General features: G+C 42.7%; 1 protein-coding gene across 1 annotated transcript in view; it reads right to left on the reverse strand.

Moving 5' to 3' along the window:
- Nucleotides 1-23618, reverse strand: part of rgs7b (regulator of G protein signaling 7b) — an 80704-nt gene that overhangs the window by 42245 nt on the left and 14841 nt on the right. Inside the window, exon 3 of the mRNA XM_036524676.1 lies at nt 1415-1511. Within this exon, the coding sequence (XP_036380569.1) occupies nt 1415-1511 (97 nt within the window). The remainder of the gene's footprint in view (nt 1-1414; nt 1512-23618) is intronic.

Here is a 23618-nt window from a genome sequence, read left to right on the forward strand (position 1 = left end):
ACATGTCCATTAGCAGTTAGCATTTAGCACAGAGACTCTGTATTGCTATTTTTATTGTATTTATTTTATTCATTGTCGAATCATGTTTTTATCTGCACTACTCTATGTGTTTGTGATGCCACAAAACAAATCCCGCCTCCTCCACAGGGGACGATAAAGATTTCATTCATATCATTCATTCATATAATTTCCAGATACACTGTGGTGTTGTTTTTGTTGATACTGCAGTTGGTGGTGTTACTGTTTTCAAATACTGGGTGGGAAAGAATGGATATTTATCACTTTAGATAATGGTCAAAAGTAGAGCATGTAGAGCACGTTATCCATTTCTTCAGGGACAGTGGCAAGGAGTAATGGTAAGGGCACTGGACCTCAGACCTGAAGTTCTGGAGAATGAATCCCCTGTGGAGCACAGCTGTTGTACCTTTGAAATAATTAAATGTGTTACCTCAAAAGTTCCAGTCAGAAGCAGAGCCCTGCAACGAACCCTGTTGCAGACTGTGTAAAATGTCCATTTGAAAGCGCAATACGTCACCCTGGATAATAGGGCCCGTCGAAGACATAAATCAGACAAGGTAATGCATTGTTTTGACAATTATGGCCTCCCTGATTTATCAGTCCTTCTAGGATTAAACAAGGAAAAGTGGTAGAAGACAGATGCTGTTCCTAGTATTTCGACACTGTGTCTTGTACATTGCCTCTGCGTGACAGGACGCTCTGACCTTGAAAACCCCTCTCCACCTGGCAGAACACACACTGACCACATGACGTGCACAAGTGTCCACTTTGCAGTACCAAATGAGGTAAAACAGCTATGAAGAGCCAACAAATCAAGCAATTCTACACAAATACTTTAGAAGCTGAGCTCCAGGAAACAAGCGGATCACTTGGGTCACTACAATAGTCACTGAGTTCATCCAGTTATGGTGCATAAGAATGTAGATGCTCAGAGCTATTCTAAATCATACGCAGTTGACTGACTATTCTTGTGATTGTCCCTGCAATGTCTGTACATTCCCTGGGGTGTAATATCGACAGCCATTAGACCAGCCAATTAAAAAACATGGATTTGAATTACAAGTTGGAGCAATGTTTATCTTTAATTCTACCTTACTGATAGGTCTGGAACAGGCTGACAACCTTACATATGCATGCTAATAATGTATTGACAACTACGGTACTTACTGTTTTATTATATTTATATTGCATTTAGCCATTTACAGGGCGACTTACATAGGTTGCAATTCTTACATGTTATCCATTTATACAGCTGGATATTTTACTGAGGCAATTCTGGCTTAAGAGCCATGCCCAAGGGTACGACAGCATCTAAAAGGCACCTGCACATTTTAAATCCATGCTTGTATATCCTCATGTGACTTGACCAAACAAAACAAATGAAAGTTTGCCTCACCTGAAAAAACACTGGGAATCTTGGATAAAAAACTTTTCACCGTGCGGATAGGAATTCCATTTTTTTCATCTTGCATACGGGCTATGATATCTTCCATCTAGAAAAAAAAAGAGAAAATTGCATTAAAAACATTTGCTTGCTGCATCTGCGACAAACACAACTATTTCGTCATTATCACGGATAGTGCTTTACTGCTTTCTGTGAATAATTACTCAATATGACATCTTTCCTGCCAAAGTGCCATTAATCGCCCATCATTTTAGCTAAAAGGTCAAGAGTCAATCCAGAAGCCCAGATAAGAGAAGCAGCATTAGCGTCTGAGATGGACTGCGCACAGATTTCAGCACTCCAGTGCGCTTATGTAACTCCTTGATAGAAAAAAGGAAAAGACACATGAAATCATAATAGATGAAACCTTGAGGCTGAGTGATGGGAGCTATTGTAACATGGCTTTTCAGGAGCAGTTTCCACATTGGTGGCAGGATGTGCGCTGAGAGACAAACAAGGCAGAGCATGACCCCTCCACTCTGTCACACACACAGATGCACACACACACACACACACAGTATTACAAACACACACGCACACACACACTCACACACACACAGTATTACAAACACACACAAACACACACAGTATTACAAACACACACACACACACACACACAGTATTACAAACACACACAAACACACACAGTATTACAAACACACACTCAAATAAACACCTACACATACAGTTACACATCACATTACATTATTGGTATTTAGCAGACGCTCTTATCCAGAGCGACTTACATTGGTTACAGTTTTTTACAATGTTATCCATTCATACAGCTGGATATCTACTGAGGCAATTCTGGTTTAAGTATCTTGCCCAACGGTACAGCAGCAGTGGCCCAGTGGAGAATCGAACCAGCAACCTTTCGGTTACAAGTGCTGCACATACATACATATACACACACACACACACACACACATACACATGCACTTTCAAACAAACACTGACACACACACACACACACACATCAAATTGTACCATGTACACATTAAAAATCACACATCCAGAGCAGAAGAGCAATAGCCAAACATGTTCTGCCATAAAAGCAGTCATGTAAATAGCATACTGTAAGATTAATATAATATAAAGGCAGACATGTATTTAATAATGTAACAACAATGTAACGGAAAGGCAGACATGCCCTCCCTTGTGGCAGACCCATCAGCCCACATCGTGACCCTTCTGTCTGTACACTCCCACCTCCACATGGAAACACTGGACAGGAAGAGAACAGAAAGACTTCACAAAGTCCACCCTCACAGCAGATTGCACAATGGTATTTGAAGTCTTATCGGTTTTTAAACCACCTTTTTTATTTCAAAATTTAAGTATCCTCCATATCAAATTTCCAACCAGATGTGCCTGGTAATTTGTTTTGTCACTGCAGTCCCGCATAGCTCATGACATGCATCTCAGCAGAAAAGGACAGCGCACAGTCCAAAATCCTTCCTCATCTCCAAAACAAATGCTGCGAGAAAAAATCCCTATTTTTCCTCATGGAGGGCTGTAATCCAGGAGGTGCAGGTGTGAGGCTTCGATAGCCCGACTCCCCGCCGGTTGAGAATTTGATTCGGTCACCTGACCCGACACTCATCCCTCCAAGACTAAGCAGCTTTTCCTTTTCAGCAGTATCAGCTGTGTCTGATTCCTCCATTATCTGCTTATCTACTTAAAGCAGGCCCGTCCTCCGAGAAACATTGTCATTATTGACCAAAACCCTTTTTACGTTTGTACACAAAGCGCGCTTCTGTAAAAAAAAAAAAAGCAGAGGTCACAGACATAATCAATCCTGCAAAGAGAAGCCAACCGTGTGTTACTATGGCAACAACATGGGGGGGTGGGGGGGTGGAGGGATACAGTAAACAGAGTAAAAAAAGTGTATAAAACCAGAATGGAACAGGATTAAGGAGGACATTTTTGGGTTTAAGTTTGCCTTTTGGCATTGTGTTTTCTATCAGACTCAGAGGGGATATTGCCATATGGGTGGTGTGGGGAGGGGGGGGGGGGGGTGAGAGAGGGATTTTGACAGTCACACTCTTGTTCCACGGTGTGTGTGCCCTTTCCCCAGTCAAGCGTTTCTAAGTTTCCTTACCTCAGACCTATGCCACGAAGGACACAGCAATCACTCCAAGTCTGAAACAAAGAGCATTTCCTCAACAGACACGCATTCAGAGACAAGTGCCTGGCAGAACCCCTTCCAGAGGATTGCAGCATGAATCACTAAGCAACCCAAAAAAAGATGCACGTCGTCCTCAGGAGCCCGTGAGTGCTTCACACTGGTTTTCCTTTCTCTGAAGGGAAGGCAGTTAAGTATTCTGTTATTATTCTAATGAGTACATGTTGTGAGGAAAACTCCTTCCAGCTGTGGAGGGCCAATTTCTGCTTGCTCTCTGCCTCCTGCAACAACTATGGTGCAATGTTGGTAATTAATTATGATTATATATACAATAGAGTTAATCCCATAAAGAAGTTCAATTAAAATAGCTAACCCTGTTATTTAAAGACATCCAAACAAACGTCTCCTGTATGGTACAAGAAAGGAGCTTTATGCATAAAGGAGGAAAAAAAATGAAAGGTTTATTGACCTAGCCAGTACACAAAAGCCAAACCGCAGGGGTCCAGAATTTAAAATAGCTGGACCTTAGGTCACTGAGCCCCACACATCCAATACGATAGAGAGTTTAACCATTGGTCTTGGCCTACTCAGTAATACTCAGCAGCGGGACAAGGGCATATTAGCACTCGCTATAAATCTCATCTTTTCCACTCACTCTACTGAACAGTCCTTTGGGTTAAGAAAATGTAACTTCAAAAAGAATGCTTAATTAAATAAGGAATGTTAATATGAAGCCTCATCTTTTTTAAAAAAAATGTATTTGCAGGCCTTTTTGATGTAAAAAGTGCAAAAATACCAACAAACCTAAGAACCTGCTTATGGAGAGTCACGAGTCACGCATCAAATATTCAAAGGACACGCTGATAGATTCAAGCTGCGGCATCTTGAATATGTCTGATGTTAATTCCACCTCCCGCTTCAAACACTACGGACATCTCTGAGAGAAGTCAGCAGTGAGCCGTGACGCACGTTCCTGAACTATGGCAACAGTGTCAATACTGCACAGCACCCTTTCCCAGGGTGAGTTACCAATAATACCAACAGAAACATCTCCAACCTTCTAGCGCATCTATAGATACACAGCAGGCATTGTGGATCATGCTTTCCCTTCAGGGTAGGTTTTGCGCTGTTTAAAGTGGAATTAGCATTTCCTGGTGACTCATCACCACACACATGCACACGCACACGCACACAAACACACACACAAACACGCACACACACACACACACACACACACAAACATGCACACAAACACACACACACACACACAAACACGCATGCACACACACACACAAACACATACACACACACACACACACACACAAATAAACATACACACATAAACACCATACTTAAAAAGGTCAATGCAAATATCTCTCCAGGGAAGGAGTAGACATAGTAGTGGATGTTGTTAATATTCCATACAGAGTATGGATGCACCACCTTGAAAATTCTGGAACTTTGTACATTGGGAACACAGATGAATAAAAAATATTAGTTAACAGCACACTATGTTATGATTTGTAGTGAAAATTAAACTGGGTTTTGGTTTTCACTGATAAATAAAAGAAACATTTGATTTTAAGCTTTGTACACAATTTCATTCAAATATTCAGGACAATACCTAACTAAATGTGCTCCCCAGGCTATTTCTGTTATTTTAGGTCTACTGCTTTAAAACTCCAAATGACCCATTGACTCACAACATCCAGAAGTACAATGGATATTAATCACAGATATTCAGCTTTTTAAAATATTGGGAGAGATCTGGAATGGAATGGAATGGAATAGAATAGAATGGAATGGAAGTAAAAAAAAAAAAAAACTGAACATATTAACATCACAGAACAGCAAGAAACATGACACAGATGGAACAGAGCCACGGTTGAATGCAATCCAGAATGATATCAATCCCTGTCATCAAAAGTGCATCTGTTCACTCCTTTTCCATGCTGTTTTCACACAGTTCCATCACTGCTCAGCCCTTTCCACTTTCAGTGTCCGGAGTTGTGAGTCTAATAATACCTCACCCCTGTACTTGTTGCTGCAGCCAATGAAGTAGAAAACAGCCCCAGGGACAGTGGCCAATAGACCCCCAGATTAGGAAAAATATGTGGGGTACATTACAACCTGCCCGTTACAAGTGCTTACTAGGTAGGCTCAGGGAGAGGTCCACGTCCAAATCCCCTTTGCCCTGTGTCCTGTGCTGCAGCCTCTCTCCATCCTGAGCCAATCACCCTGCAGTCATTCACGTCCCCACAGGGACGTTCCTGGAAGTGTCAGTGCAGGGACGTCACCCAGGGGAAATCACTACACCATTCATGGACATCCCGATCTGAGGTCAGTGAGGGTCAACGACAGAGGTCAGGACAGGGGCAATGTGGGCACCTCTGGGACAAATAATGGAAAGGAGTCTTTTGTTTGTTTTTTTTGTAGGCTGAAGCAACCCAAGTCAAACGCAATCATACGATCAACTTGAAATATACTAATCAAATTAAAACACACACATACACACACACACACAGATTCCATTATGCATACATAAATATTCCAATCCCTACAAAAGTAAAACACACTCACCCCAGTGACAGAAACAGTCTCCTTAGATCTGCTTAATGAGTCAGCGAAATGAGTGCACTATTGTCTAATACCTTTTTAGGCTGTCACACACATCCGAGTTACATTTCATAATGTCCATTATCCCAGCTCATTATTGTTCCAAAATACATCTCACTGTTTACACTGCTGCAGTGCTGCCAGCTGTGTTTGTTGATGAGGACTCACCCAGGTAATTTCCGGATGGGGGTTAAGATATTAATAAACCCTTCTTTGATTTGAGTAACCTCTCACAATGTCTACCTCCATCAGGATATGAACAAATTCTTATTAAAGATGAAAACTTTAACTCTTGCCTCCTTTCAAGTTAGCCTTTGCTATTGTTTTCCATCGGGACAGTGGGGCCTAATTCATTTTCATCTAGCAGGGATGATAAAGTGTTCGTAAATGTGCCTTCAGGGGCCCTCTTTAATTAGGAGAAGGAAAATACAGGGCTCCTGTGTCCATCACAGCAGCTTAAACATTCCCCCCGGACCCTAATCGCACGGATTCACTGTCTCAAGGAACACGGCTAAGCACTAGTTTGCAGCTACCTTGCTCTGTGGCAGAGGAACAAAAAAGTCCACACTTCCGTGTCAGGACTCCTGATTAGAGACTGCTGTGGTGCTGCTAACAGTGAAACTTAACTGGAGCCAGTCAGTGAAACGCAGGACTGCCAAATGAGAAACATGCAAGAATTCATGTTAAATATCCACAGCAAAGAATTCTTGCTTGTTAGAATATTACCACGAGCAAGAAAAGGCTTAAGGCCCCAAAGCAGAAGATCGTGCAGCAGATCATGGAGCAATATTCACAAAGTGGCAAAGCATTCCTTTCCAGCCCCACAGTGTTTCAACTACAGCAGATAAAGGATTCGCCAAGACAACACAACGTCACATGCATAAAGCCAAAGTGACAACGCATTCAGCACAACAGTTCATACTTGTATTCACAGTTGCAACGGTACATTTTTAACATGAATACAACCACACACTCAATAAGACAATTCACAGGCACAGAGTCAAACATTCAAAAATGCGCTGTCACGAGAGGTAGGTGAACAGACCTCCAAACAAAGCAGCATTTCAAGATAAATATTATGTTGTGTGATAATGCAGATGGTTAGTCAAGATGTTGCTTATTTCCTTGTTCAAACTGGGAGAATGTGCTGACTACACTGAGAAGTGCTGTATCAAAAACACCTATACATTAATTCTATTTTAACCCTGTTGCATGCAATTATGAAAAAATATGCTATAGAGTTACACAACTGAAAGTAAATGCTTAGTTTTTAGCAAACATGTTAACTGTCCCATTTAAAGAACACTATTTTTTTACAATAACAACCAAAGTTTTGTTTGTGTAGATTCTCAGATTACATATAAATAATATCAAAATTTTCCTCAACAGAATGAGCAAAATTTCTGCCCTTCAAAGAGTGACTGCCTCACACTGACATTAGCAAAACACAGCAGCACCTGGCAGACCCTGTCATGTAGAGTCTTCCTCTATTCTATCGTCACGCTTGATATGGCAAGGTCAGAAATGGCGGCCTGGCGCCCACTCTGCGAGCTCTGACAGAATGTTCTCGGCCCAGTGAAGGTATCGCGGGCGCTGTTCTTGTAGCGATACCGCACAGCACACAAAACAATGCAAATGCTTTTGAAAGGCACGCTGTGCATAAAGTAGAGGGATTATGCAATTAGGGAGGAGGTGTTCGAGCACATATGGCAGCACCTCTTCGGATAGAAGTGCAGTTCCTGAATCTCCCGATCTGCATTATTTTTGCAACCTTTAGCATTAATTTTACACTGCAACATATGGCACGACTCTCCCCTGAGGAGCTTCTGCAGACCGTTCACCATTCTCATGACAGGGAAGCTTTCATGGGAAAGTGAAGGGAGAAGACAATGCGAAAGTACTCTGTGCTGTATCTGTGCGGTGCAAAAAGATGCAATTTTAAGCATATGAAGACATTAAAATGATCAATGACTCTGATTTAATGGCATTTTATTGAGTGCCAACCCTCATAACAACATTGTCACAGAGCGTTTTTTCAGTGAGCAAAATGGAGTAATGGTTCTAATAACAATATAGATAAAACAGGGTATAACTCAGACTGCCCATAATATGGCAGTTCCCTGCCGTGGCTTTGAAACAGCCATTAAGGCAACAGTATATTTATCAAGATTATCATGCTGAGCAGTTCTGAATTTCCCTGTCACAAATCCTGTGGTTCTCACATGTGGCAAGATCCTGTCAGGGCTTCCTGCTGCCATCACCTGTTCATATTTCCTTTCTGCTCATGCCTTTTCGCCCATACTGAGCTTAATTGTTTTTATACAATTACATTCAGTTTTATTTATCTGGCAGGTGCCATTTACAATTTACAAGGCTATCATGGCAAGACACATATAAACATATCCTTTCACAGGAGTAATAAGAATTCAAAGAAGATAAGCTATAGCACAGTCAGTAACCATGATTGAGTATCAAGCCGAAAAACAGGCTATAATTACATGTTCCAGTATACATATAGTGCCTAGCAATTACGCTTAAGAGCAACATATATAACATGCACAGAAACTAACAATGTAAGCAACGATAGCTATCATTGTGTTTATATTTTGCAAGACAATGAACCAAAAGGCAAAGATTAACTTGCATTGTACTACCAAGTTCAATCAGCAAGAGCTGAATTACTCTAAATCATATGTTGCTGGGTTCAGTGACCAGATACTAAATGCTATGTATAGAGCCTGTCAACATCCAATCAGATGGTGAATACCAACAATACCATACGAGTGTGTATACTTTTCATATTGAGTCTCACAACTCACTAAGAAAGGAGAAAGAGCTGCTTTAACTCCACAATGGGCCCTCTGAAATTACTGATGTAATGATATTATGTAGTTGCCACAATAAACCTATAGACACCTATACAACCACCATACCTTTCAAATATTATTAAGTCTTATTACTCAAGGTGGTATTGCTTTAGATCATTCAGATTACATGCCATAGACCTAGCAGTTTAAATAGTTTCAGTTTAGACTTATAAAGCCCTTTTTTGTTCTAAAGAAAACAAAGACTTTTTCCATGAAAGCCATTTATTTGTGTTTTTAGTTTAAAAACAACAGTAAACCCAGCTATACTCAAGGGATATCATTCAGCATGAGAGAAATTTCACCATGAAGTTTTCAGCCTTTTGTAGAATTGACTGAAGAAAAATTGGCATCATGTCTTTAATGATCAATTTTAAATCAATTTACTCTTTTTTTGATCTATAATTCAGCTTTACATAATATAGTAGACACCCGCACTCCGCGTTTCCATTATGAGTTATGAATGATGCCAGGGCAGTGCCCATACAACTGTACCTCTTGCTTACCTCCAAATTTTCCATCCTTCAATAATTTGAGGCCTGGCTTTCACAGACCAGGTTTTCGGGACAAAATCCAAAAACAGCACAACGTGAATGAAGTCTCTTCCATTTACAGTTATATCTTAAGCGTTAAGAGATAATTACAACATTATCCACAAAGACAGAATTACTATCTACGAATTGCCCTTGGTAGCATCTAACAGATTAGGCAGCATCTACCATTTGCGCAGCTGGTGGGAAAAGCAGTAAATGTGATTTAGTGTGCAGTCTCCACAAACGCAGTGCAAATACTGCCAGAGAAGATTTTTGCCAGCTTAAGAAAATGAGGGAGAGGGGGGTAAAAATACAACATGCAAGTGATTCAGCCATTAGGAACCCACCGTCACCAAACTGGTGGGTTTTGCCCTTGCTGAAGTCACTGTGTACCAGCAGGACAGAATGAAAGGACGTTGTCGCAAACCTTGTTAGTGGTCTTTTTTGGCTCTGAGCCTGGGACGCTCTGTGACTGTGCCCCCCCCCCCCCCCCCCCCCCCCCCCCCGGCCTGCGACCCTCTCTGCGTTTCTCCACGGCCTCCTTGGTTCACGCGGAGAGCCGCTCTGCCACCGGTGGTCTCGCTGAATTGTTAATACCACTACAGAATAACATCTATAATTCAGCAGAGGGATGACACTTCTAATGTCTCCATGGATGGCCAATGTTTAACCTTGAGTTTACCGCGAGTGTGGCCTTGCAAACGGATGCTAACTGAAATCCATGAATGGCAAAACTGATGGAGAGTAAATGGAAGAGACTTCATTCACATTGTGCTGTTTTTGGATTTTGTCCACAAAACTTGATCTGTGATCTTGATAAAGGAATATGAAAAAGATGGCTTTCTTGTTACATTTGATATCAGTGTTGAGCTACATACAGTACATTTATCACATATAATTATGTATTTCTTGTCCATTGTGTTTTTTAATGCAATGCCTTATTAAGATATACATTGTAATTTAACATGGGTAACAGCATGCTGTAGTGGTTAGGAAACTAAGCTTGTAAATCAATGGTTGCCAGTTCCGAATGGGCACTGCAGTTATACCTTTAAGCAAGATAATCTGATTTGCTTCAGTAAATACCCAGTTGTATGAACTGACAATATGTAAGCTATATACACCGATGAGCCAAAACATTATGACCACTCACAGGTGAACCGGATAACGTTGATCATCTTCAAACAAGGGCACATGTAAAGGTCTGGGTAGATTAGATGGTGAGCGAACAATCAGTTCTCGTAGTCAACGTGTTGGATGCAGGAGTAATGGGCAGGAGTAAAGACCTGAGCGACTTTGACAAAGGCCAAATTGTTATGGCCTGACGACTGGGTCAGAGCATCTCTGAAACAACAAGGCTTGTGGGGTGCTCCCGGTCAGCAGTAGTGAGTACCTACTGACAGTGGTCCGAGGAGGGACAAACCACAAACCGGAGACAGGGTGTTGGGCGCCCAAGGCTCATCAATGTGCAAGGGCAACAAAGGCTATCCCGTCTGGTCCAAACCAACAAAAGGTCTACTGTGACACAAGTCACAGAAAATTTTAATGATGATTACTGGAGGAATGTGTCACAACACACAGTGCATCACACCCTGTTGCGTATGGGGCTGTGTAGCTGCAGACCGGTCAGAGTGCCCGTGATGACCCCTGTCCACCATCAAAAGCACCTACAATGGGCACGTGAGCATCGGAACTGGACCTTGGAGCAGTGGAAGAAGGTCGCCTGGTCCGATGAGTCCTGTTTTCCTTTAGATCATGTGGATGGCCGTGTACGTGTGCGCCGTTTACCTGGGAAACTGATGGAACCAGGATGCGCTGTGGGTAGACAACAAGCTGGTGGAGAGAGCGTGATGCTCTGGGCAATGTTCTGCTGGGAAACCCTGGGTCTGGCCATTCATGTGGACGTCAATTTGACACGTGCCACCTACCTAAACATCGTTGCAGACCAGGTACACCCCTTCATGCCAATGGTATTCGCTGATGGCAGTGGCCTCATTCATGATATGTGCCCTGCCACACTGCACACATTGTTCAGGAATGGTTTGAGGAACATGATGAAGTGTTCAAGATGTTGCCCTGGCCTTCAAATTCTCCAGATCTCAATCCAATTGAGCATCTGTGGGATGTGCTGGACCAACAAGTCCGATCCACGGTGGCTCCACCTCACAACTTACAGGGCTTGAAAGATCTGCTGCTAATGTTTTGGTGCCAGATACCACAGGACACCTTCAGGGGTCTTGTAGAGACCATGCCTCGGCAGATTGCAACAGGAAGTTGCAATATTCCCAGAATGTATTAAAAAAAGAACTGCAGAGGTATCCAAGCACCCACTTCATAGGGCCAGAAAGCAGGTCACCCTCTGTGGGTATTTGCATTTATGCAGTATCTCTAGATGGTATGAGAACCGATCACTAAGAAGCTATTCAAAAGAATAGCTCTATTTGCCGACTTCACAGTGAAAGCTGTGAGCAGGAGCTACATCTTATATGCTTGACACTTTAGGGAGAAACTATTAGACCAATGCAATCCCTGCATATTCACACCCATACCATTGATTCTGAAAAGACTGTGGAATGAATGTAAGATGATGAGAGAACATAGATACAGACCTGGGCAACGGATTTGATTGCGACTGATTTAACACACCAAAATTTACCACATCTTTACCAAATCTTCTAGACTGAATTCCAAAAGAATTTGGTGTGGGAAAAAAAAACTTTTTTTCATGCAAAATTTCTCCCTCCGAAGAATATGGCACTCCGTGTGCTAAATGGCGTGTTGACATTGCGGTGATTTAAAACTCTGTTTATTTATGCGCCCACGAGGGCTTTGAAGAGAACCTAAGCCTGAGTCATAGGATGCAGAACAGCCTCAACTGAGTGCAGTGACTTTCAGAGCGGCAGAGGACACCTCGTTCACTACCTCACCTCCAAATGATAATTGGTTCCGCAGCGAGATAAACGGTGTTTAAAAAAAAAAGGAGAAGAAGGGATGAGGAAATATATTACCTCCCTACGTCAGACTTCTATCCAGACATTATCATTAAAAAATAATTAGATGTTCATCGACATGACCCAAAATTTTTCCCAAGTGCACTTTTGTATAAGATATATAAGGTAATAACAAAAGTTTTTTCGGGTTTTACTTGCAATAGGAGTGAAAACAGCAGTCAGTAAATCCCTGTCCTCTATAGGGAAATGAGAGAGCAGGTTGGGTTCACAGATTCTGAGACACAGAAAAACAGAATAAATATCATATCCTACAAATTATGTTGGGTCTCTGACAATGACTCTGACAAGTTTTATGTGTCATTCAGATGACACATATGTCTATGTCCATGACATATTTGTTCCAGTCCAATCTGGCCTATATTCAGACCCATCTCTTTTACCCCACAGTAATTTAGCTAGAGGGTCAGTTTCTGCCAGTTTCTGAATGGTCAGGGTTTCTTTTATGTATCTGTGATATGAGACACAAGCCAAAAATTTTTAACTTCCTTTCAAATTACCTCTATGTGAAAATACATAATGAGGACCATACATTTTCTGTACATCCAGAAGGAACGGGTGTCTGACTCACACTTGAATGTAATCATGCATATATACTAGAAATATGAGTTATGCATGGGGAATGATCCTTCTGTTATACATAATCATCATGATCCAGAGGAAACAGTATAAAAGGAGGATTAGCACTATTGTGTGTGAGAGCATGTGTGTTTTCCAATAATTGCAAAAATCCCAGTTTTATAGAGGGAAACAATACAAATCCAATCAGCAACTTATACTGATTTACCATTTCCCCTCTGCAATTATACCAAACACCCATTAAATCACTTTTTACAATTACAGCCGCTCACATTTTTCACTCGTGTGGTAAAAAAATGAGGGACAGCTGTGCTGAGTGATTACACTTGACGTTTCAAAGGGTTTCGTTCTGGAGTGCATCTGGAGCCAGGGAGGCGCAGGGACGCAAGTGCGCGGCTGCAGAACAGCAGCCGTCCAGGGCCCGGGCCCTGGCGCTGCGGGAACGGAGCATGCTCGGTCTGACCGAGTTGCCGCAGTGGAGAGGGGGCTGGGCGGCAGGGACGGGGGCTGCTCCACCACCCTCCCGGTCCTCACCCGCACCACGCAGCCATCCAGGGCCCGGGCCCTGGCGCTGCGGGAACGGAGCATGCTCGGTCTGACCGAGTTGCCGCGGTGGAGAGGGGGCCTGGGCGGCGGGGACGGGGGCTGCTCCACCACCCTCCCGGTCCTCACCCGCACCACGCAGCCATCCAGGGCCCGGGCCCTGGCGCTGCGGGAACGGAGCATGCTCGGTCAGACCGAGTTGCCGCGGTGGAGAGGGGGCTGGGCGGCGGGGACGGGGGCTGCTCCACCACCCTCCCGGTCCTCACCCGCACCACGCAGCCATCCAGGGCCCGGGCCCTGGCGCTGCGGGAACGGAGCATGCTCGGTCTGACCGAGTTGCCGCGGTGGAGAGGGGGCTGGGCGGCCGCTGCAGACTCGAAGCATCGAGGGCATTCGGGTGGCCGTGATCTTCAGCACACTGCCCTCCTGTCAACAAGGTTAATGGAAGATGAGGTGAATTTGAAAAGCCTCTCGCTTCGTGTCTAAGGCACACCGAGAGAACGTGACATCGTGGCGTGCCAGCCAGAGGATGGGGACCATGGATCTGCTGAGGCTTTACAAGCCCTGCTCGGTGCGTGAATGCGTGCGCTAATGTATATCTTCAAATGTGCATTTCCAGTTAGCACATAAGCAGGTGCAAAACTATAAATGCATCCAATTCCAATTAGCACATAAATGTACACTGCTGTGTGCTTAAATGTAGCATGTGTTACTGTACATTTAAATGCTCTTTACCAATTAACAGATAAGCATGTGCCATGGGTGTATTCAAATGTACCGTGTGCTACTTTATGTTTAAATGCACTTAACCAATGAAGACATAGCCATGCACTATTCTGTGTTTCAAAGTGCCATGTGGCACTTTACATCAAAATGCACTTCGCCCATTTGAAAATGGATTTAATAAATGTTTTAGCAAACTGGCAGGCAGTATTCACCCCAAAGGGTATTCACATGTACTGCTCGACAGGCACCTAGCTTTTCCTGTCAGCAGGTAAGACTATAAAGTACAGAGAGTAGATGCTCAAAGAAAGTTACCATCCAAGCAATGTGTGCAGGTGTAAGACAACTGGATGCTTCTGTTCATAAAAGCAACCCAGGTTTTTGTGTCCAAGAACAGTACCAGTCAAAAGTTTGGACACACCTAATGAAGATAATGGGAAACATGCATTCAAAGACATTTTGATCTACAGACGTATGCTAAATGCTTGAAATTTGTTTCTTAGACAAATATAAATAGTGAAGTGGATTCTATTTTTTATTATTTAAAAATATTTATTATTTAAAAATATTTTTGGCCACTTTAAAGAATAAAAGTTGTATCCCAACTTTTGACTGGTACAGTTCAGCTCATCGTTGGATTATGGAAATGGAATTTGGTGTTTTCCAAGGCTCTGGAGAAACAAAAAATTATTGATGCGTAAACGTCTAAAATTCTATCAAAGTAGGCCAAGATACCTTTTCAGCTGCATCAGATTTGAGTGGCAGATTGCAGTAGCTGGCTGGAACAGGGTAAACATATTGAATGCTGACATCAGAGAGAGCACCTTAGTTATGAGATGACATTATCCAGCTGGGACAAGCTGCCTACAGTTTACCCAACTGTGTGACCAGGTGAGGGACTGAAGTAACCACTCTGCAGAACAGAGAGAGCTTACTGAATGGTAAAGAACTTCAACCTTCCAAACTCGAGAGAAAAAGAAAGCAAGCCAAGAGAATCTCTATGTTTTCAGTTTAACACACATATTTGGATGTGTTTATGTCTACATTATTCATGAAAACTGTCATTCATGCACTAATACATTACATTGCATTCATTTAGCAGATCGTCTTATCCAGAGCAACTTCCACCACAAAAGAACAGTAGTGTATCCATTCGAGTTAAATGAGCAACAGTGTCAGACCAGGCTAACAACACTTCTAGACCATTGAGGGTGAGCAAAACACTATTTAAGCCCTACCACATGTTAACTTGTACAACCTGACTAGACAAGGGAAGCCAAGTATCTATAGTGGTGAAGCACAAGATAACTCAAGTATTAGCTTAAAATAACTAATTGGCTATCAATAGTGAAACTAGATAGTGAAACCTGATCTAGTAGAACACTGGACGCTTGTTCCACAACTGATGAAATATGCTCTTCATAAACAAGGGGTAATACATGCTGAGCACACACAGTCAGCCCTGACATTCCCTAGTACACATGGGGGTAAGGCTACTCGAACCTTGGAGGCCCGAGGGTTTTTATCTTTAAGTAAGCATCCCTTTGTTTTCACCAGTTTAATTTTACAGATAATTGAGCGCTGAGGCGAAATGAAAAGCAGAGGCTGCGTGACCCTTGAGGCCAGGGGGCGACGCTGCACTGAGCATGCTCAGACCTCACCCAGCACAAGTCAGGTATTCAGTTCCACCTCCCTCCTCCAACCCCACCAGCTCATCAAGCCATCTTCAAATGATTTGTATCTCATACGGATGGGCACCAGCCCTGATGTCAAAACAGATCCAATGTAATTAGGATCAGGCAAAAAAAACACAGGGTGTTTATCACACAGCCTCAAAGGCACTGCTGCTGAGTAATACCGGTCCCGAATGAGCTTATATATGCAGTGATGTGCTCACGTGAAACGGGATGCAAAGGTACGCCATAAATCACACTGAAGGTCAGCTCGCAAAAAAAGGGACAAATTCTTAATGCTGTCTAGACAGCTTGCAGGGATTTTTGCCCCCACCCCTTAGATCAATGTCTTTGGAGATTCAGTGCAAAAACAACACAATAACTTCTCAGGATGAAGGAGATACTTGATGCCTGTCTTTTCGATCCTTATTCCCACTCAGTACATGAAAGCCATTTTAAGGAAATCCAGTGCACTGCACTACTCCCAGAGGTGGGTGGGGCTGTGTCCTTCCCGCCCTGCATGATGGGTTTGTAATTACAGCTGATGTTTAATGATGGCAGTAAAGACAATGATGAAAAATGAAGACTTCTTTACAAACACGCTGAGCATAAATGACACATAATCAGTGAGTGCTTTGGAAGGGCCTGTACTGAAAGAGTTATGATTTTTTGTAGGAATTGTGGGATGGATTATCATTACATCAGCGACAATCTGATTTTGGGGGCTGGGGGAGAGTAAATACCTGCCACTGCTCATGAGACATTATTCACGCCAATCAAAGGGAGGAAAAACACAAACCACAGTGGGTGAGCCAATTAAATTACAACTGTGAACCACTTACCTACAAACGCAGTGCTGTACTCATGGGCATCATTGCAGTCGACTTGGATGTCACAAACAATGCATGCACACCCTCATATTGCTACACACAAATGATATAATTGGGCTAAAACAAGCTGTCAGATGAATTACTTCAAGTTAAAAAAATCTTCACTCTGAAGCTCTGTAAAAGAGGTGGATCACAGGCATAATAGTCTCAGCCTGTAAAGGTAACTGTGTTCATTTCCTCTTCAAACCATTAAGAGTTTTTTTCATTTTACAATGAGTTGATAAATGCTTTTCTTGTCTTATCAATTCATTGTAACCTTCTCTCCTGCCAGTAATCTGGTCCAACAAATGCAAGGCAACGACAACCTCAGGTATCAACTGAGAGCAAAATACCATCCGCCCACAACGCGCATATACGATTTGACATTCATAAACTGCCACAGACATCTTATCTAATAAACACATTCATTTAAACATATGAACACCGACGATGTTCCCACTTGTCCCTGAAGTCACTGACCGAAAAAAGGACTGTGTGACAGTTGTCTGTGTAATAAAAGTGACCTTGTTTGGTGTCACTCCTCATAGACATCATTCTGTAATGCATGCTCAAGGGTTGATGGGTAACATATGAAACCAACAAACTGACATCATCCGTTCCATCAGCTCAGCATTGCCGTGAGCATGGTGCTGTGGTACCTGTCAAACAGGGCAGAGCCCAAAGGAACATGGGGTCACATGCCACATTAGGCGATGAATCTTTGAGCGATAAAATGCTTTATTTGGTCGCAGCCCATAGTATCTCTTCCAAATTTGGCCAATGTGGCGCAAAACCAGGGCTCATCTGGAACAGCTCGTCTTTGAATCTTCATTGCTAGGACAGCAGAGGATTTGACCTTGCAGTCGCAGTTGGTCTGCTGTCATGACCCATGTGCAAATAGATCCATATCGCCAACCACCATCCACTGGGTATACTGCCTCAAAAATGTGCAATATCTACATTCTGTTTTCCCTCTATAGGCACAATGAGTTTGCAGGGCAGACTGTAACCAGACATACAAGCTTTCCTGGCCATTTATACAGCTGGACCTCCCACTGGAGCCAATGAGGTAAGACTCTTTGTTCAAGGGCACAGCTGCCATATCTCACATGTGGATCAAACCCATGAGCCTCTGGTGCAGAGGCAGTGCATTTACCACTATGCACAACATACCAAAGTTTCAAATCAGCTATAACACCTAAAACACCCCGCAAGTCCAATTCTAATTCGCAGAATACAGTCTCACTTTTCTGACTGCCTCAGAAGCATTTGAGACTCGTACCTTTGATCACCTTTCTGACAGCAAGAACATACATCTGAGAAGGACCGTAAAATACTGCTTACTGTAAGGGGAATTCCACCTTGACAATGATGATGTTGAACATTAGCATCTAATGGTAACTGGTAGTTGTACTAATGAGTTCACATAGGTCTGGTTTCAAGGAGCTTAAAATGATGGTATTCCAGGCAGCCCATAACATAACCTTCATGCTGTTGTTTCTCACTGCTTGTGCAATCGGAAACACATGGAATATATTATGCTATTAATCAAGTGCAGAGCAATAATTTTAGACAAAATATTTATGAAAGTACTTTGTCTTTAATCCCTCCTGTTGTCTTTTATCTCCAGAGACAGTATCATTGGTCCTACTGGCACTTGGCGTATAGGAAAGATAGACGAGATGGCAAAATCTAAAGCTGACATTTTGCTGGTCGTAAAAAAATCTCTGATGTTAACCGATAAAAATGCCTCGTCGAGGGAGCCATTACACTTACATTCAAATTGCATTCATCACTAAACCAGATCAAATCAAAGGTCTCCCGGGAAATGCATTCCTAGATTGTGCCACTTAAAGACTCAGAGTCATAGGCCTACACAGCAAGCAGGGTGTCAAACACTTTTTACTATCGACTGCAAAATTGCAACCTCCATAAAATATTTTCTGCAACATTGCAAATTTGCCAAAAGACATCACTGGCCTCCACCAATAATATTGGCAGTCAAGTATGTGGGTTTTAATGTTTATTCTTTTTGTATGGGCAGGCTGGGGGGGGGGGGGGGGGGGGGGGGGGGGCTGCTGTTAAAGATTTTTGGATTTGTCAGCATTTCATCATCATTCAGACTGAAAAAAGGTTCCTCCAATGTTTCCAAACTCTTACTAATAAAAATTATTCACTGCAATTTTGCCACTGCCTAGCATTTTCTCACTTGGCAATGAAAACGACTGAATGAAGTCATGTCTGTTTGCCATTCTATGGCTTTCATTCCTCAGATGCCAACTTACAGCAACAGCAGAAGAGGAAAACACAGACAAAGCATTCTGTGACTGTCTTGGTTGTTGCACAGCTGCATTTAGAAAAGAAATATAGTTGAATATGAATTCCTTCAACAAAGGAATCTGAACACACAAAAAACTGAACTACATTTTTGTTGTGAGTGATGAAATCCCAAGAAAGAAGAAGAACCGATATGCTGCTGTCTATTCTCTACTCATCTCTCAGACAGCACAAAGACACCATTCTCTGAACAGAGTGCACCACTTTCTTTCTGCCCCCCCCCCCCATTTGATTTTCATAAGGAAGGCCTGACATTAAACAGGGTAAATCCTCTCATCACCTTTACCCAACCACCTCTCTGACTAATGAGGTGACACGCTTATGCAACAGCCAAAGTCGCCGGAGGCAGGTACCACGGTCATTCAGGAGCCGTCCATTAATCAAATTGATGCCAAAAACATTTCATCAACGTCGTCCAAAATCCGTACTCTTAATTTTCTTTAATGCTAACTGTTTGCATCAATAGAGTGATTAGTTCTCTTTGGTGCTCGGTGTATTTCCAGAAGGCTGTGAAGTGCAATCAAACGTTTTCAGTGGCACGTCTCAGCCAGAGCATGACATGAAATGATTTCCCCTATGCCGTTTCAGGACTCTGAAACATTCATCCGCAGTGCTGCATTTCAACCTGCAAATTACGGAGAAAACCGGGCCATTTCCTGCCCTGAGAAAGTCCTTTAAATTGGGTAAGTGATCCATGTTCAAACACAGAGCCCATTGTTGCTCATTCCTACCTAATTGGCAACCACGGAATCATGTCCTTAAGAGATATTAACTGAATCTGCATGCAATTTGGAAAAGATTGTATGGTAGCAAATGGCCCCTTTTAATAGCACAAAGGAAGCAGACCGAGAGAGGGAAAAAAAAAAGGTTGACGGAACCGAACGTTCGAGTGATGACAGCTACTGTACAAGCGTCCTTTAGTTACATTTTGAAAAATATTTCATCTATGGTTTTTCCGTAAAAAAATATACCACAGGGTTGTAAAACAAATACATACAGTTCAGCTAAAAGGTTCTGCTTTCATTATCATCATTACATCAGAAGAGGTTTGACTCCAATCTAGTTCTAAGTACTCGCTGAAGGCAAGCGGACATGGCGTGCGGTTTTCTCACCTGTCGGAACGGCACAGCGTCACTGGGTTATTTCCGAACAGAGCTGCCTGAGACTTCATCCCCAGCCAGCGCCTCTCCTCCCTCCCGCAGACGAAATTAAACTGTCCCCTCACTGCATTTGTCACTGCGGAGTGGAACCGTGTGACCCGCGCTTGCCGTCCGCATCTCTGAAAGGTCCCCTTGGAAGAATGCCACGGATTCCTCTCAAAGTGCAAACCTTCATTGCCTTTTCAGGTCCCCTCCATACACCCGCACACCGGCCTGAGGTATTGCTTCTTATTGAGTGCTGCATGGGTAAAGTATGGAGGGGAAAGCATTGGTACAGTAATGGCTGCACTCGCATAACGCATAACATGCAACAACGGGCAAGGGATTCAACAACCCCCTTTCCCTTGCAGCCAGCTGCGCGGACCGTACATCCCTCCACTTACCACCAGCTGTCGTCTCAGCTCGGCCCCCGATACAGGGCCTAGCTCACCCCCCACCCCATCATCAGGTAACAGAGCACACTGCAAATTTGCTCACCTGTCGTGCGCCTTTTCATCGTTCATCTCTGTGAAGAGCCGTGACTGAGAGACGGTCTTTGCCACCTTTGTTGGTTTGAGAGTGTGTTTCTGGATGGCTAAAAGTGTTGACAGAGTAACTGGCTAACCCTTTAGCCTCCTAGAAGCCGCTCAGAAGGTGCTTGGGCAGCTGTCCTGACAGTCTTATAATCAACACTACTTCTAGACACCATCGATTTGTTGGGGGAAAGAGACAGCTATCATGCCACACTGTGCAACAGCACATTTTTTGGGGCACGTTTAAAGCATTCTTTAGTTGGTTCATTTGTTTGTTTTTATTTCCAACCTAGGTCTGCCTTTCACAGCTGAACGGGTACATAATGAACCACAATCTCATCTTAAGCACAACAGTCTCGCCGTGGCACCGGAGCCCGAGCGAGAAGGCGAGGGGAGCTTTTTTTTTTGTATTCTCCGCTGACAAAGCTCTTCAACTCCGCAGAGAGCAGCCTTCAAAGCGAGGACGTCCCCCTGAGATGTTCGCCGCATGTTTCAGCCCTCTCTACCCCACAGGTCTTTTTTTCATCTATTTTTCTGCAATATATCCGCTTTGGATCACATCTGAGGGAAATAACCTTTAACAGGCAACATCTTGTCCTCGTTTGACATTTTAGGGGTTAGCAAGTTTGGCGGTACTGAACACGTGCCTGTGAATAGCAGTGTGGCTTCCAACCTTTTGAAAAAAACAAAGGCTATATAAATAACATCTGCATGGAAGCAGTGTTTGTTGACCTGAAAGGAAGCATGAAATTACATAATGCAGTGGATGTACACTGAATGATAATGGTTTCAGTTTATTTTAAATTTGAACATTAATTTCAGATAGGCAGCCATGGTATATTGTACTGTCTCAGTATATAGGCCTACTTGCTTCTATACATGGAAAAGGCCCTTGGCTTCACATAAGGGGACAACAGTGTAGCACAGTGGTAAGGAGCAGGGCTCGTAACCAGAAGGTTGCTGGTCTGATTCCCCGCTGGGGCACTGCCACTGTACCCTTGGGCAAGGTACATCACCCACAATTGCCTCAGTAAATATTCGCCTGTATAAAGGGATAAAATTGTAAACTATATATGTCACACTGGATAAGAGCATCTGTTAAATGTAATATAATGTAGTATATGAAAACAGTCAGAAAGCAGCCTGTTGACCTATGGGTCTGGGCTGTATCCTCCATCAATGACTGGTGAAAGTGTAGTGGGATTTGACACTGATTTGAAACTGGCAGGCCAAAGTCTGCCTCTTCAGTCACACCTAAAGTCCTTTCACTACCTACTACCTACATTTATTCCCAATGCCATTCTCAATGTCAAATTCTGTAATTGAGGGCAATGGGATTTTTTATTTCAATATGTGAAAAAATGAAATGTTCCAATTAATTTAATTTCATTCTAGGCAAGGGAGGCATCATCACCAACCTCAGACATGCATATAAAGTAAGATAATATACTATATAATTGCTTACGGTTCTGTACTCTTCCCAGGTTTGAAGACTAAAGATTTCTCCCCTGCTACCGGCTATATAAAGTACAGTACACTTGTGTGGGTTTGTGTGGCTCTGTGATGCAATCAAGCTCTGTCAGACTCTACACAAGGATATGGAGCCTCTTTCTACCATACTAGGTAACCGGCTTTTGAAGATGAGAAACGATTCTCTCACCAACCTTACATTAAAACTCCTCAACAGCCTTGGCCCTTTTTGAGTAGTTTGGCAGTCAGCAATTTCGGTTTTACGGGACTTTGCATTTACAGTGGGTGGATTTCCGTGACATGTTTCAGCTTGTTTCAGCTTTCTCATGTTAGAAGAAAAATCCCAACCAAGAGACCGCAACAAGAGGGCCTGGGTTATGTTTCATCATTTGGGATAAAATAGTAGTTGGAGCATTTTATCGCTCAAAGATTCATCATTGATGTCATCCTAGTTCTACTGTGGTTGTTAGCAAGCCAACTCTAGTTTTCAAAAACCTGTGATTGAGTAGAAAGACAGGTACAAGTGTTGTCCTTAACAGCTAGGGTTAAAAACTGTATTTGATACCATTAACATAATTGCATTATTTATTCATTTCAGATTGCTCTTGCAATACAAACAAGATTATCACCAATATCTGGTTTGGAATGGAATGATTAATTAGCATTGTGTTGTTCATTTGCAGTAACCTGTCTGTTTATATACCTATTTTTGAAGCATGTACTTGCAGGGCTTTGCAGTGGCAGGTGTAGGCCATTGAAAAAGACAAACAGAGATTGTGAGGTACATATGCATGTAGTCTATAGCTGGAATGTGTATACAATGTATATACCTTATAATGTAGAGATGGTGTGTGTACTGCAAGGTTATAGTGTACTGTGTGTTTACATACTGGATATAGTGTATTTCTCTGAGCAAATACACAGATGGGAGAGACAGTGTGTATTTATGTACTGTATAGTAGGGGTGTGGATGTATACAGTGTATAGCTGTGCTTCTATTTTTATAGTGAGGAGCAGGTGTGTGCATATGCATGTGTGCGTGTGTGTGCATAATTATATAGTGTATAACTGTGTGTGTCTATGTATGTAATACCCCATGTGTGTCTGTGTGTGTGTGTGCACGTGTGTGTGTTCATATGTATAG

Source organism: Megalops cyprinoides, chromosome 1 (assembly GCF_013368585.1).
Source record: "Megalops cyprinoides isolate fMegCyp1 chromosome 1, fMegCyp1.pri, whole genome shotgun sequence".
Taxonomy (NCBI): Eukaryota; Metazoa; Chordata; class Actinopteri; order Elopiformes; family Megalopidae; genus Megalops; species Megalops cyprinoides.